Genomic DNA, 16,550 nt, shown 5'->3' on the forward strand with positions numbered 1-16,550 from the left:
CCAGTAAATCCAAGAGATAAGGTGTTGAGGCAAGGAATATGATTTCATTTGGAAAACTGGCTGACCAAGAACATGACAGACTAAAGTCTCAAAATAACCATCCTGTAGGACCCTGGTTGGGCTTCCCTGGTGGCTCATGGTAAAGAAATCACCTGCAATGCAGAAGACTCCTGTTCAATTCCTGGGTTCAGAACATCCCCTGGAGAAGGGACAGGCTACCCACTCCAGTGTTCTTGGACTTCCCTTATGGCTTAGACGGTAAAGAATCCACTTGCAATACAGGAGACCTGGATTCGATCCCTGGGTTGGGAAGATCCCCTGGAGAAGGGTATGGCAACCCACTCCAGTATTCCTGCCTGGAGAATCCCCATGGACAGAGGAGCCTGGTGGGCTACAGTCCCTGGGGTTGCAAAGAGTTGGACACAACTGACCAACTAAGCACACAGCACAGGGGCCTGGATGCCAGGTTCTTTTATGGGAGAGATGGAAAGAGGTGAGAAAAACAGAGTAAAAAGACCATTTAATTCTGGCAAATATCTCCTAGAACGGCAACCTTCAGGCAGGGGGATATGTTTGTTTCATTTCCTTATAGCCATTTCACAGGTGGTGTGAAATGGAATATCTCCTGCCATATCAATAAACAAGGAGGTCACAGCTATCCTTGATTCTGGCCCTCCCAATGTGAATTTCTGAGCCAAGCTGATAATTGGCACCACTCCCTATGCAAGGAACTTAAGAATGTCACAGTTCTTCACAGGTGGGCAGGGTCAGGTTATTTCCCTGTGAGCTAAACAAAAGCACTTTAGTTTAAGGGTCAGGCAGAGGAGGGCAGGGTTCCCTGAGGCAAGCCACTGTGTATGTTTATAATAACAAAAGCATCAAAACAAGGGTTAAAGCCAGAGAAACAGATTCAGCATGGAGTCAAAATTAGCCTTTCTCAGTTACAAACCTAAATATGTTTGACTATAAGGTTAGTGCTTCAGTCACCATCCCCATGGAATCATCCCTAAAAGCCCAGACACTCAACTGGGAAACAAGCCTCTTGAGGTCAAAGTCAACAGGAAAAAAAAAAAATCTATTTTTTAAATTTCAGAGTCTCCCAGTTAATGTATCTACTGCAGAGTCTAACAAAAAACAGTAGCTTAGACAATAAATATTTAAATGAAAGAATTAATGGATGAGTGAGTCATTCTATCAACTGTCGCTTGCTCTATGCATTTGTTTTAAAAATACAGCTAGCTGTTATGGAAGATTCAAATGGTCCTGACTAAAAAGGTGGAGCAAAATTTTAGAATATTTGTTCTTAGGAAAACTTGCTGTAAGCCAAAATCATAAGGCTAAACTTCTCAACAAGTAATTGATAAAATGTGAGAGATATCCTAGGTGCTGGAATAAAAACAAGAAACCAAATAGACAAAAATCTTTGCCCTCGTGCAGCTAATATTTCATTGTGAGGGAAAACAAAAATTTACTTCTTATGACAACTGCATTTTAGAGGAAGACGCTGAGATATAGTGGAATTAAGTAATTTCCTCAAAACGCTCAGCCAGAAGTGGTAGAACTTGGATTCAAACTGAAATGGTCTCACAGTAGCTAGCTCTTAACAACAACATAATGCCTCTCTGATGGATAATGAAAAGTGCTATGAATAAAAACAAAGCAAGGAATGATAACAGTGTTCTGGGTATGTGAAAAGGGTATTTTTAATAGAATGGGGTGGGAATCAAGGAGAAGGTGACATTAAAGATTTGAAAGAGGCAACCCCACTTCCTCATGCAGCTCTATGAAGAAATATCATTTCAGCCTAAGGACAAAGCAAGTGGAAAAATTCAAAGCTCTAAGTGTCTGAGCAGCAGTGAAGAGGCTAGGGAGGAGGGACAGGAGTGAGAGAGGAGCAGGGTTTAGATCTGAGAGGTAATGGGGATCACAACTCTTAAGGAATGTAACCTTTACTCTGTATGAGAAGATCCTGGGAGGTTTTGACAAAGGAGTCTGACACAGTCTGTCTTACGTTCCACCAGAAATGCTAAAGCCCTCACCTCTGTGAAGATTTCTAGATTTCATGTACACTGTTTGAAAACAGAGCAGTAGAAAGTCAGTCACTTGAAATTATATTAAGTATGACACAATGTCACACCACATGCAACAAAATTCCAGTCTTATTTTTCCATCATTTCTGACTTATTTTATAGCAAAAAGTTTGAAGTAGAGAGAGAATAACACAGAGTCCAAAATATCAAAGATCTACTGAGTCAAATAGCAAGGCAAAATGTGCAGCATTTTTCACAATTATCTTTTAAAAACAAAGGTTTCACAAGGTACAAATTTCCAGTTAGAAGATAAATAAATACCAGCGATGTAATGTACAACACGACGACTGTAAGAAAGACTTGATCTTTTCTATCAAAGGAGAAGTTATAAGAAATAAAAGGGGATTCATTCTTAGATACAGCTGAATAGAATAGAATATTCTACTCTACGTTCTTAGAATAGTTGAACAGAAAAGTAAACAGCTGGCTTATAAATAAGATTCCAAAACTGGCAGCTAGTTGCCAATCCTTTGTTCTTTTCACTTCCTGATTCTCTTTCCTCGCAAGAATGTTTTGGAGGTCTAATTTAGCAGGCTTTGTCCGGGCAGGTTAATTTTGTGGGCTTTATTTTGTGGACATGCACAAAGAACTAAAAAGATGGGGAAAATATAAATCACCCAATTAAAAATTTAGGTGACAACCGGGAAGATTGTGTCTGCGACTCTCAGCCTAAGAGGAGCCGGAGGAGGAAACCTGCATCTCAGGAACAACAACGGAGGGGCCTTCGGCTTTGTGTGCTTGCTCCCAGACCTCTGACTGTCGGGCACCCTTCTGCAGAAGTAAAGACTGCCTTGCCAAGCCATCTTCCACTGTCTGTCTTATTCCCAAGACATCTTTTGAGAGCATTTCCAACATGACTACAATGTAATGCTGCTATATGGTACATCTGAAAGTTGTTAAGGGAATACATTCTAAGAGTTCTAATTACAAGAATTGCTTTTTTCTTTTTCTGGGGGGGGGGTAGTTATATAAAGTAATGGATGTGGACTAAATTTATTGAGGTAATCATTTCACAATATAGGTAAGTGAAGTCATTATGCTGTACACATTAAACTGACACTGTCTGTATGTCAATTATATTCCAATAAAACAAGGGGGAAAAAACTGCTGTTGAGACTTTTAGGATTCACTTTATTTTTTTCCTATTTTTCAGAATCTGATTAAGAAATTTCTATCTACTGTCATTTTTTCTTGATAGCAAGTTTTCCTGCAGCAAGTCAGGCATTAAGATTCAAGTTTTAGGATATGTGATACTACTAATGAAGAAAATATTTGCTGAAAGATTTTGCCTCTGTTGCAGAAGCATAGAATGACTTATTAATAATGGGTATTCCTCACCAATTCTTTTTACCCCAACCATCCCACATTTGAGTTGTTGTAGCAGAGGTCTCCTGGAGAAGGCAATGGCAAGCCACTCCAGTACTCTTGCCTAGAAAATCGCATGGACAGAGGAGCCTGGTGGGCTGCAGTCCATGGGGTCGCTACTAGTCGGACACGACTGAGTGACTTCACTTTCACTTTTCACTTTCACACATTGGAGAAGGAAATGGCAACCCACTCCAGTGTTCTTGCCTGGAGAATCCCAGGAATGGCGGAGCCTGTTGGGCTGCCGTCTATGGGGTCGCACAGAGTCGGACATGACTGAAGTGACTTAGCAGCAGCAGCAGCAGCAGTAGAGGTCTCCAGAACTTCCAGGGGTATAAGAACAGAAAGCATAGACACGGTGTTTTGGTTTTTAAATTCAAAGCCATAGTCCAGGCAAAAGACTACATTTGTAACAATATGCAGTCAAATGGAATCTGTTTCTTCCCAATTACATATACATACTCCAACTCTGACCAAAAAAATTCATGTGAAAGAGTGAGAGAAGAAGAGAAAAAGAAAACTTTTTTTAGAATCACGTCAACTTAAATCCTTCTCCCAACCCTAAGCCTGTAAGGAAGTTGCCTGGCACCAAAAGGGCACAGGCGAATAAAGCAGAAACAAGAGTAGAGGAAAATCCAGAGAGTAAATCCTGAGCAGCTTCACAAGATCCAACTGTGCCCCCAAACAGCAAGAAACAGCAAAATGTTCATTTTGCTGGTTTTCACCCATGTAGCTATAAGATGTACTAGTGGTGATTTTCTTTTTAAGTGAAGACTCTTTGTGGTTGGAATGAAGAGGAAGAACAGATGGTAAAGTGAACCTTGAAGCTGGAGACCAGGTGGAAATATGCATCTCAGCTACAAATGCCAACTTAAAGGAGAGATGACTACCAAATATCAGGAAGGAAAATCCCCAATGGGAATTATCTCATAATGGATGCTGACTGATGACCATGGTGCCTCTGAAGTCAAATTTGGCTCTGTACCCTGACACCAAATTAAATCTCACACACAGAGTTTTGGGTGAAGTAGAGAAGGATAGCTTTACTGCTTCACCAGGCAAAGGGGGCCACAGCAGACTAGTGCCTTCAAGACTGTGTGTCTCAACCTGGAGCAGGTACCAGTGAGAAGTTTTAAAGGAATGGATCAAAGAGGGAATGATCTGACTGGTTGGTAACGAGGTAAGTGGAAGTCAGCAACATCAACCTTCTGGTTCCCATTTGTCTAGGGTTTACATGCTTGCGGACAGCAGACCATTGTTAACTCTAACTTCTCCCACCCGGTGGGGGTTTCAGCATCTACAAAACAGCTCAAAGATATTGTATCCCTTGATGGAGAACCTAGGCCTTGCCCCAAGGCTGCACTATTGCTTCTCTTGACTGCTCCATCCCTGTCTTACATTTCCTCCCTTCCCTAATTAACAACTGTTTGAACCTACCTCTTAGAACTCAGAGAATGCCATGCAGCCTGAATTAAGCCTATTTCCTGTAACTGAAAAATGAGGGACACAGGGAGAGTTTTGTGCCCAGGAGCCTCCACAGGGTCCTGCTCAGTATCACTTCCTTGCATGTCTCTTTCATCAACATTATTCAGTCCATCAAAAGTCACTGAGGCACTCTCCTCAACACACTGATGTACAATATTACACAATGTCTCTGTTCTCACCGAGATGCAGTGGCGGACTATGTGCCCCCAGGGAATTGTTCCCCCTGAAAGAAAAATAGACTGTACAGGAAAAGTGGGGGAGTGATTAAGTATAAAGCAGGAAGCCTTTGAGAAAACCTAGAATTGACTAAGATTGTATTTTCTGCCTCTTGGCAGATTTAAAGCTTCATACCAAGATCATGTTGATCTACAGAAAAATGAAGTTAAAATTTCTATGCCCTATCGTATTTCTTGAATATTCACCTGCACCAGGCACTATGTTAGACAGCATTCAGTGGTGTCCTTCCTTGTGGAGCCTTCTACTGGGATGGCAACACTTCCTTGGCACTAAAATCACACTGACGTACTGCAGTCAGAAGATGTCTTTAAAATATCCAATCCAATGGTTATTTTCTGTGAAATATTCATTCTCATGCTACCAGACTTTGTCTTTACATTGTCAAAACACTTCAAGAGATTGATTTGACTCTACTTAAACAAAAAAACCCAAAAACATCATAACACTAAGTTAAATACTGAATCCATAAAAAATAATTATTTCAACCACTATTCTTGACTTTTGCCTCAGACTGGTAGACTGCAGTGGTGAGAAGATAGCTCCTTTTGCATTTTCTTCCACTGTCAAAGATTTTGAAAGGCTATGGATGTCTAAATAAAATCTTTTTAAAAATAAATGTACTAGTACATATATGTGCACATGTGCTCAGTCGTATTCAACTCTTTGTGACCCTATGGACTGTAGCCTGTCAGGCTCCTCTGTCCATGGAATTTTTTCAGGCAAGAATAACTGAGCGGGTTGCCATATCCTTCTCCAGGGGAACTTCCCAAGCCAGGGATCAAACCTGAGTCTCCTGTGTCTCTGGCATTACAGGCAGATTCTTTACCACTTGAGTCACGGGAGAAACCCCTAATCAGGATATTACAGGAAGTAAGATCCTAGTGGTAAGACCTTTGACTTTTGAAAGTTCTGTTTCTAGAGCCAATGTACCAGTAATATAGAATATCATTCTTGTTGATTCAGAAGGTATTATCCATGACTTCCTTTGCCAGCTCCGATCAACTAAGGTACACTAATTTATTCTCCACTGTATTCTACATGGTGGGGAGACTCAACTAAGTGAACGGAAACAGAGACGCATGACGGGATACAAAAGGCGTCTCACGACCAGACTGAAGCTAGGAGCCACAGGATGCTTAGAGGGACTTTCCTCTGGTTTAAAATATACTTCTGGGGCCTATTATGTGACAAACATTCTTGTGGGTGCCCAGGAATCAGAGAACGTGGAGATTTATGATTGCTGTCCTTACAGAGCCTACCTCTTTCTCAGCTGCTTTAAATAAACTCAGTTTGTTCACAGGAGGGGACACAAAGTGAGAATTAAAAAGTATGACAAGTATTTGCACTCCATGCTCAGCATCTACCTAATGTTAGTCTAAGCTTTTCTGGTTATGAACTCCATTTTCCCTTCCATTTCTCAATTGCTATTCTTCACTTAGACAATTTCAGCATCAAATTAATTTGGACTTACTTTCCAAACCTAGCTTTTGGAAAGTTGACCCCCACAGGGCAAGATCCTCAGTTATCCTGGCCCAGGTCACAGAAACCCCAAATAAAGATACTTCACCCCTCTTCCCACTTCCATCTTCAGTAAGACCTGTCATTTTGCCTCACATACCCCACTAAGGAAGAGCAATCAGACTCACCTAAAAGCATACTGACTGGAGTTAATGTGTGTTCGTGTTCATATATTTCAGATATAACTGGTCAATATCCAAATCACTATAGACTAAGAACTTTCCAACAGGGGATTACAAAATATGTTGAACTGCATTAAAAGAAATGCTAAAATTGAATGTGGAAAAACCTGTATTATATTAAGTATGTTTTGCCTATCTTCATTTTGATGTTGAAAATGAATAAGTCTAATTCCCAAGTTAATTTTTTCTCATTATTCTTCCTTATATTGCTGGCATCTATTCATAAACCAATTATAAGTCCTGATTTACATCGACTCAATCGAATAATCTTATAGATAACTGCTGAATAAACAGCCTAAATGTTTTATTTTATTAAGTTTTCTAGCTGATATATTTGTTGAAAGGATACTAATCATAAAATAAAGGCATTACATGTATGTATCAATTCGTGGAAAACATTTATCCCTAAGAAAATCTATATACAGCTGCTGCTGCTGCTGCTGCTAAGTCACTTCAGTCGTGTCCAACTCTGTGTGACCCCATAGACGGCAGCCCACCAGGCTCCCCCGTCCCTGGGATTCTCCAGGCAAGAACACTGGAGTGGGTTGCCATTTCCTTCTCCAATGTGTGAAAGTGAAAAGTGAAAGTGAAGTCGCTCAGTCATGTCTGACTTGTAGAGACCCCATGGACTGCAGCCTACCAGGCTCCTCCGCCCATGGGATTTTCTAGGCAAGAGTACTGGAGTGGCTTGCCATATACAGCAATATTGTCTAAATTGAATAATTTGAATATATAAAAATCCCACACAAATAAACAGAGATACACAATAGAATAAGAGAAAAAGAATATGAATAAATTCATAGAATAGCAGATTAAAATACCCAATAAACATATGAAACAATGCTCAAATTCACCAATAGTCTGGGAACTGGAAATTATGTTAAAAATGAACTATTTTTAAGCTTATTAAACTGGCAAAAATTAAGAAGAGAAGTAACACCTTCTGCTGTGAAGGATGTGAGGTTAAATTGTACCACCATGCAGTGTGAGCAGAAATGTGAAAGGTGAAATCAATACAGCAACATTATTTAAATTAAAAATATACATACCATGAAGCCAATAATACCATCCCTGAGAATCTATCCCATAGATACAAAAAGCATCAGTAAGTTTGACTGTACATGCAATCATCAGATTGCAGCACTATTTATAGTGGCAGAAAACTGGAAACAGTAAGTTACCACTCAGAGGAATGACTGAAGACATATTCACACTATGAAATTATGCATCCATGAGAAGAATGAATGAAAGCTCTGCCAGACAAGTTGAAGAAGCATTCAAATAACATGAAAGATTTTGAGAAAACATTATTGTGCAAAATTCTATGTGTATATATGTGTGCATGTTTCAATATGGATATATATATAAACATACATAATTTATATATGAATATATACAATTTATATATATTTATATATGAATACATATTACATGACTGAAGAAGGATTAAACACACTGAGTTATTAAGATGGGTTACCTTGTATGTGGGGAGGGTAGAGCTAATGCAACATAGGAAGGAAGGAAGTAAAAGAGACATGCAAAAACGAGAAAGTTCTTTTTAAAAAAGGAACTTTAGCATATCTTTGCAAAACTAGGCATATGTCCTGGACTACACATCTAGAAATTCACTAAAAATAATTTTTAAAAATTCAAAAAGAATAAATATCAAAGAAATAAGAGACTATAAAAAAATAGAAAAGTTAACTAATCCTTGAATGGAGAAGCAAAAGCAGAGAGAGAATAAAAACAAAAATTGTGCTCAATTTTATCAAATAAAAATTTTAAACAGTTTGAATGCCAAAAAGCATATAAGTAAAATTATCAGTAATCAGCAAACTAGAAATACTGCAAGATGACATAGTTCATAAATAAAATGCTCTTATAAAACCATAAGTATTCTAGCACCACTTAGAAAAATGGACAAAGAGCTTGAATAAATCACAAAACAAATACAAGCCAATAACCATAAGAAAATACAGGTCAGTCTCAATAATATATAATTGCAACGCAAAGCATTAAGTAACAAATTTTATCTTTAAATTGGACAACATATTTTAAAAAACTAATGCTACTAAGAATACAGGTAAATTTGTCTTTTCTAACACTGCTGATAGCACTTTTGCAGAGCACTTTGACAATTTGTAACAAGAGCCTTAAAAATGTCAATATCCTTGGCCTCAATAGTTTCATTTACAAAAATCAACCCTAAGGAGATCCAACCAGTCCATTCTAAAGGAGATCAATCCTGGGTGTTCATTGGAAGGACTGATGCTAAAGCTGAAACTCCAATACTTTGGCCACCTCATGCGACGAGCTGACTCACTGGAAAAGACTCTGATGCTGGGAAGGATTGGGGGCGGGAGGAGAAGGGGACGACAGAGAATGAGATGGCTGGATGGCATCACCAACTCGATGGACATGAGTTTGAGTGAACTCCGGGAGTTGGTGATGGACAGGGAGGCCTGACGTGCTGTGATTCATGGGGTCGCAAAGAGTTGGACACGACTGAGCGACTGAACTGAATGAAATAACTGGAAAAAACACAAGGGTTTACATGCACAGATAGCCATTACACATTACTCATAGCACAAAACTGGAGATAGCCTCAATTTTTAACAGAGAACTGCTTAAGTAAGTTTCAAATGGTAGAATATTGTATAGTCATTAAATTATTTTGAAAAATATTTATTGATGTTATATGGATAAATACTATTAGTACAGCATTCAATTTAAAAGTCATCAACACACCCTACAAGCTGTTGTCCTAGTTTTCTGTATATATATTTGTACAGAAAAAAAGATTAAGAAGTCAAGTTACTTCTAGGTATTGAAATTAAGATGTTTTAATGCTTTTAAGTACTTTATAAACTTCACATAGTAGGTATCTATGCATTGACACATTACTGTCACTGTTAACTTATTCTTCAAGGAATCAAGGTGATCATTAGCCTCAGTGATTACCCAGTTTCCAAATCAGTTCTGAGCAGGTTGGAAAGTGTATCACAGGTCTCAAACATAACTATTCAAAGACTCAGCAATCAAAGTGCCATTGATTATCACTAGGGTTCAATGTAGTTTCCAAATCAGCTCCACAACCCCAATTTTGACAGAGTACCAACTGCCACTTAAAAACATCATTGATCAGTTCCTGCCACCATATTGATCCTTGGCTACGAAAACAAAACATACCTCAACTTGCTTTACTCTTTGATAACTGCTAAGCCCAACAGTAATCTTCAAACTTTTGATTCCATAATCCCATCCACAAAAAACCATCTGAGCATATACAATTCTAATAGCTTTATATTTATTCTTACATGTACATGTATTACTGTTAATATGTTATTCATTATCTAAATATAATAGATTGTAAAGAATGCAATAAAAAGCAATATAAATGAGAGTTCTATGATTTTGTTCCTATATCCCAATGAATCATTTTATTTGCCCCAGGACACATGACTCTACTACAGAGATCACAGTCTTAGAACACACTCTCCAACCTCGCTGTCCATCTCCTTCCCGCATTGCATCAGCGCATGTTCCGAAATTCCAGAATGCCTGATACTTGAGTCAGCTCAAACAATGACAACATTCATGACAGAACTCACTTATATAATATGAAGAACCATGTTCTTCCTATGCCCGGTTTTATCTTTTGGCAGAATCTGAATTTTCATATGCAAATATTATATACAGTATGGTATGTAATGTTGGTATATAATACCGGCAGTATAGTATGTAAGTTTCCATTATTATTGTTTGCCAAAGTTTGTTAATAATCATTACAGCTACTAAAACTACCACTACTAATAACTACTACTTCTTTACTGGTATAAATAATTTTGGTATTTACTGGTATAAATAAATATTTAGTAATTTTCAAAACTTTCAATAATGTACCTCTGCAGACTTTTGAAGGTTGTCATGGCATGAAGCAAGAAGGGATGTCTTCTCCCATTTCTGTGCAATTTGATTGGCTTCTTCTATCTTCTGCTCACAACTTTTTTGAGAATTTAGCAATGTTACCTCATAAAATTCTTGAATATCTGTAAAGAAAATGCAAGAGAAAAGTCAACATGTCATGTATGACCTCACAGATAGCTTCTTCATGCATAAGTATATGGAAGATTTTGCTAATTAAAAGAAACCACTGCAACCATTTGCTGCAACTAGAAAAAGCCTGTGCACAGCAACGAAGATGCAGCGCAGCCAAAAATAAATACATTAATTAATAAAAAAGAACTACATAAATATGTATGCAAAGAAAAACAACAAAAATAGAAGAAATCCTAAAAGTTGCATTTTTACCTGTATGAGAATTCTTATAGCAACTTTATTTAGAATTGCAAAAATTAGAAGTAATCAAGATGTCCTTCAATTAGTGAATGGATAAACAAACTGCAATACATAAAATACTACTTAACAATAAGAAGGAATGAGTTATCAAACTATGTAAAAACATGGATGAGTCTTAAATGTATATTGATAAGTTTAAAAAAGCCAGGCATGTAGCTAGCCTCCATATTATAGGATTCCATTTATATAATTTTTGGAAAAAAAAGCAAACAACTAAAGAGACAATAAAACTATCAGTGACTTCCAGAAGTTCTAAGAGATGGGAGGAGGGGTGAATAGGTAAAGCACAGAGTGATGAAAATATTCTGTAATGATACTATACTGGTTGGCACCTAACAGGAAGCATCTGTGAAAATCCAAAGAATTTTACAGCACAAAGAATAAACCATAATGTATGCATTTTAAAAATCATCTAGGAGGCCAGGGAATCACAAGATGAAAAGTGGACTGTGACAAAAGAATCTATGTCACAGATGAATGAAATAACCTCACTGAAGGCAGTGGGAGGCAAGGGTGATGACCTGACTATGAGGAGAGACAGTAAAACCGCAGACGAAGACACCGGTACAAAAGTATCCTAGTCTACACTCTAGTTGGTAAATTTGTTTCTTATGGAGTACAAGTCAACAATGCTGAAGTCACTGTATGTATGTAATCAGAATTGAACAATTAAGTAAATGGATGGTAGATGGTAGGAACCAGGTTTCTCACTGTTGGAGTAGGAAGTTACAAACAAAAAAGTGGGTGGGTAGGGCATTGTACAATGAGTCATACGATTTTGGATTAAAGACATCATTACAAACTCATTTTTAGCTTAACAGAAATAGGAATGAATACATATAGAAATACTTATACATATGCACATATACAGGTTAGCATTTCTTATTATTCAGTCACTCAGTCATGTCCAACTATAAAAACATATATTCCCTCACCCTGTCTGACGAAAGGGCCTACAATAATGACTTTAGCCTCTACATAGCATTCTCCAACAAATGGCAGAGGGTAACGAATAAGTACAGCCGGTATTAAATTAGAATTGGGAGTATCTATATGAATTCAAAAGTTTGGAAGGAAAGAAGGGAAGGAGGGATAGAAATAGAAATCAAGTATGTGTATTAATATTTCCTAGCTACCATATTTTTCTAGATTAAGAGGGCCTAGTAGCAAGAACTGGAGAAGGCAATGGCAAGCCACTCCAGTACTCTTGCCTAGAAAATCCCATGGATGGAGGAGCCTGGTAGGCTGCAGTCCGTGGGGTCGCTATGGGTCGGACACGACTGAGCGACTTCACTTTCACTTTTCACTTTCACACATTGGAGAAGGAAATGGCAGCCCACTCCAGTGTTCTTGCCTGGAGAATCCCAGGGACGGGGGAGCCTGGTGGGCTTCCGTCTATGGGGCCACATAGAGTCGGACACGACTGAAGTGACTTAGCAGCAGCAGCAGCAAGAACACTCCAACAGCAACCAGCACACATAGGAACCAGATCTTGGTTTCAATAAAGGAAACCAGAGCTTTGGGGGGAAATGGTTGATCCTAGTACTGGGGCAGAAAATATAACAAGATGAGCCTGGAGTATTTTGAGAATAAGCCCCCCAACAAAAATTTTAAAAATTTTGCTACAATGAGGCATGTCAAAACAAGACAAAAGTTATATGAAGGAGCAGCGAAACATGGCCAAAACTGGAGCAATTTGAGTAAATATATATGTAACATAGGATTGGATTATACCCAAAGTATAAAATAAATGTCCAAGAATCTATATTGGTATGAATGAATAAATGAAAGAAAATATATCATTATTTAAAAAATAATCAATGGATAGGTTAAACAGCAGACTAAACAAAGCAGAACTGGAAAATATACCCAAAGAAATTATCCAGAATGCAACACAAGAGAAAACAGAATGGAAAATGAGAGAGAAATATTAGAATATACAGAGGATAGATACGAAGGTCCATTACTTTTCTAATAGATGTCTTCATGGGAAAAATAAAATAAATAACAAATGACATTTAAAGGGCTATGGATATCAGATTTTTAGAATTTATAAAAATATGAATTCTCAGGTCCTGAAAGTAACAGTTTATTAAAAAAAGAGAATAAATAAGAGCTACTCTGGCAACCTGATGCAAAGAGCCAACTCATTAGAAAAGACCCTGATACCAGGAAAGATGGAAGGCTAAAGGAGAAGTGGACAACAGAGAACAAGATGGTTGGATGGTATCACTGACTCAATGGACATAAGTTTGAGCAAGCTCCGGGAGATGGTGAAGAACAGGGAAGCCTGGTATGCTGCAGTCCATGAGGTCGCAAAGAGTCGGACACGACTGAGCGACTTCACTTTCACTTTTCACTCTCATGCATTGGAGAAGGAAATGGCAACCCACTCCAGTGTTCTTGCCTGGAGAATCCCAGGGACGGCAGAGCCTGGTGGGCTGCTGTCTATGGGGTCGCACAGAGTTGAACACGACTGAAGAGACTTAGCAGCAGCAGCAGCAGACATAGCATAATAAACAGAACACCAAAGACAAAGCAGAGATCTTAAAAACAGTCACATAGAAAAGACTAATCTCAGTAGCAATAATGGAGGCTGGATGACAGAACTTAAAAATCTTGAAAGAAAACAATTAAGGGGGGACTGCATTCCTTTGCAAATCACATATCTTTTTTTTTTTTTTTTTTAGGTTTGCATCTAGAATACATAAAGAACTCTCAAAACAAAAAGAAGCTAAAGAATCCAATAGAGAAATGGGTAAAAGATTTGACCAGGCACTTCACCAAGAAAGTAACAGGTAGCAGATAAGCACATGAAAAGATATTCAACATCATTAATCATTAGAGAAAGAAAAATTTAAAACCACAATGAGATACTACTATACTTTCACTACATATTTATTAAACTGGTTAAAATTTTAAAACCTGATCATCCCAAGAACTGACAGTGATCCTAAGGAACTAGAACTGTCAATTGCTGATGGTGAGTATGGAAAACAGTACAACCAGTTTGAAAAAGTCCGGTAATTTCTTTAAAAGTTAAACACATAGCTACTATACAATCCAGCCATCACTATTCTAGATACTTACCTAAGGAGAAGGAAATACACATTCATGTAAAAAGTCAAATTTGAAAGCAATCCAAATGTCCATCAACTGATCAGTGAATAAACAAACTGTAGCAGCAGCAGCAGTATACCCATACAATGGAAGACTACTGATCAATAAAAAAAACAAAAGCAAACTACTGATACACAAGACATGGATGAATTTCAAAATAATGCCAAGTAAAAGGAGTCAGAGAAAAATGTGTCTTTTATAATACCAGTTATATAAAATTCTAGAAAATGCAAATTAATCTATATTGACAAAACAATTCTGTAGTTGCCTGGGAACAGGACTGTGAGGTTTGGCAGGAAAGGGTGAGTGTGAAAGTTTATAAAGGAGTGTATGCATATATCAAAACATTAAATCATTGCTTCACAAATGTTCAGTTTATTATGTATCAATTACACCTCAATAAAGAAAGTGAAAAAGACAAGATGCAACTGAGAGAAGTTATCTTCATATCATACAGGCAAAGGGACAGTATCTGGGTATGTAAAAACCAAAAAGGAAGAGACACACAAACCAGAAGAAAAAAAATGGGTGGGAAAATATAAACAGGATATTTCACAGCAAACATGTATCACTGATAAATCTGATAAGGGAAAAGATTCTCAATCCCATTTGTGATCATAAATACAAACTAAGATCATAACTAAACGCCATCTATAGCAATGATACTGGCTAAAATATTACTGTCGCTTAGTATATCTTGAAGTCAGGGAGAATAATTCCTCCAGCTCTATTGGAGAAGGAGACGACAGAGAATGAGATGGCTGGATGGCATCACCGACTTGATGCATGTGAGTTTGAGTGAACTCCGGGAGTTGGTGATGGACAGGGAAGCCTGGCGTGCTGTGATGCATGGGGTCGCAAAGAGTCGGACACGACTGAGCAACTGAACTGAACTGATTATTGCTTATGATTATTTTGGCTATAATGTTTTGTGTGTGTGTTTCCATGAAATTTTAAAATTATTTCTTCAAGTTCTGTGAAAAATTTCATGGGTATTTAGATAGGGATTGCATTGAATTTATACATTGTCTTGGGTAGTATGGTCACTTTACCAAGGTTAATTCTTCCAGTAAGAACACAGTGTGTCCTTCCATCTGTATGTGTCGCCTCCAATTTCTTTCAACAGTATCCTGTAGTTTTCCAAGTACAGATGTTTTTCCTCCTTAGGTAAGTTTATTCACTCTCAAATATGGGGAACAAACTAGCACTTAGCAGTTGGGAAGGGAAGAGGAGAGGGCAATATATGAGTAGGGGATGAAGAGATACAAACTATCAGGTGTAAATAAGCTACAAGGATATATTGTACACCACTTGAAATACAGACAATATTTGAGAATTACAAATGAGTATAATCTTTAAAAATTATGAGTCACTACATTGTGGAGAAAGCAAAAGAGTTCCAGAAAAACATCTATTTCTGCTTCATTGACTATGCCAAAGCCTTTGACTATGTGGATCACAGTAAACTGTGGAAAATTCTGAAAAAGATGGGAATACCAGACTACCTGACCTGCCTCTCGAGAAACCTGTATGCAGGTCAGGAAGCAACAGTTAGAACTGGACATGGAACAACAGACTGGTTCCAAATAGGAAAAGAAGTATGTCAAGGTTGTATATTGTCACCCTGCTTATTTAACTTCTATGCAGAGTACGTCATGAGGAACGCCGGGCTGGAAGAAGCACAAGCTGGAATCAAGACTGCCGGGAGAAATATCAATAACCTCAGATATGCAGATGACACCACCTTTATGGCAGAGAGTGAAGAGGAACTAAAGAGACTCTTGATGAAATTGAAAGAGGAGAGTGAAAAGGTTGGCTTGAAGCTCAACATTCAGAAAACAAAGATCATGGCATCTGGTCCCGTCACTTCATGGGAAATAGATGGAAAAACAGTGTCAGGCTTTATTTTGGGGGGCTCCAAAATCACTGTGGATGCTGATTGCAGCCATGAAATTAAAAGACGCTTATCCCTTGGAAGGAAAGTTGTGAACAACCTAGATAGCATATTAAAAAGCAGAGACATTACTTTGCCAACCAAGGTCTGCCTAGTCAAGGATATGGTTTTTCCCATGGTCATGTATGGATGTGAGAGTTGGACTGTGAAGAAAGCTGAGCGCCGAAGAATTGATGCTTTTGAACTGTGGTGTTGGAGAAGACTCTTGAGAGTCCCTTGGACTGCAAGGAGATCCAACCA

The 16,550-nt window shown here is 38.1% G+C and overlaps 1 protein-coding gene across 1 annotated transcript in view; it reads right to left on the minus strand.

The window, feature by feature from the left end:
- Window positions 1-16,550, minus strand: part of LOC148773892 (disks large 1 tumor suppressor protein-like) — a 526,413-nt gene that overhangs the window by 173,119 nt on the left and 336,744 nt on the right. Inside the window, exon 4 of the mRNA XM_088832359.1 lies at window positions 10,781-10,926. Within this exon, the coding sequence (XP_088688485.1) occupies window positions 10,781-10,926 (146 nt within the window). The remainder of the gene's footprint in view (window positions 1-10,780; window positions 10,927-16,550) is intronic.

Source organism: Moschus berezovskii, chromosome 25 (assembly GCF_049115385.1).
Source record: "Moschus berezovskii isolate FMDL1 chromosome 25, NW_MosBer_1.0, whole genome shotgun sequence".
Lineage (NCBI taxonomy): Eukaryota > Metazoa > Chordata > Mammalia > Artiodactyla > Moschidae > Moschus > Moschus berezovskii.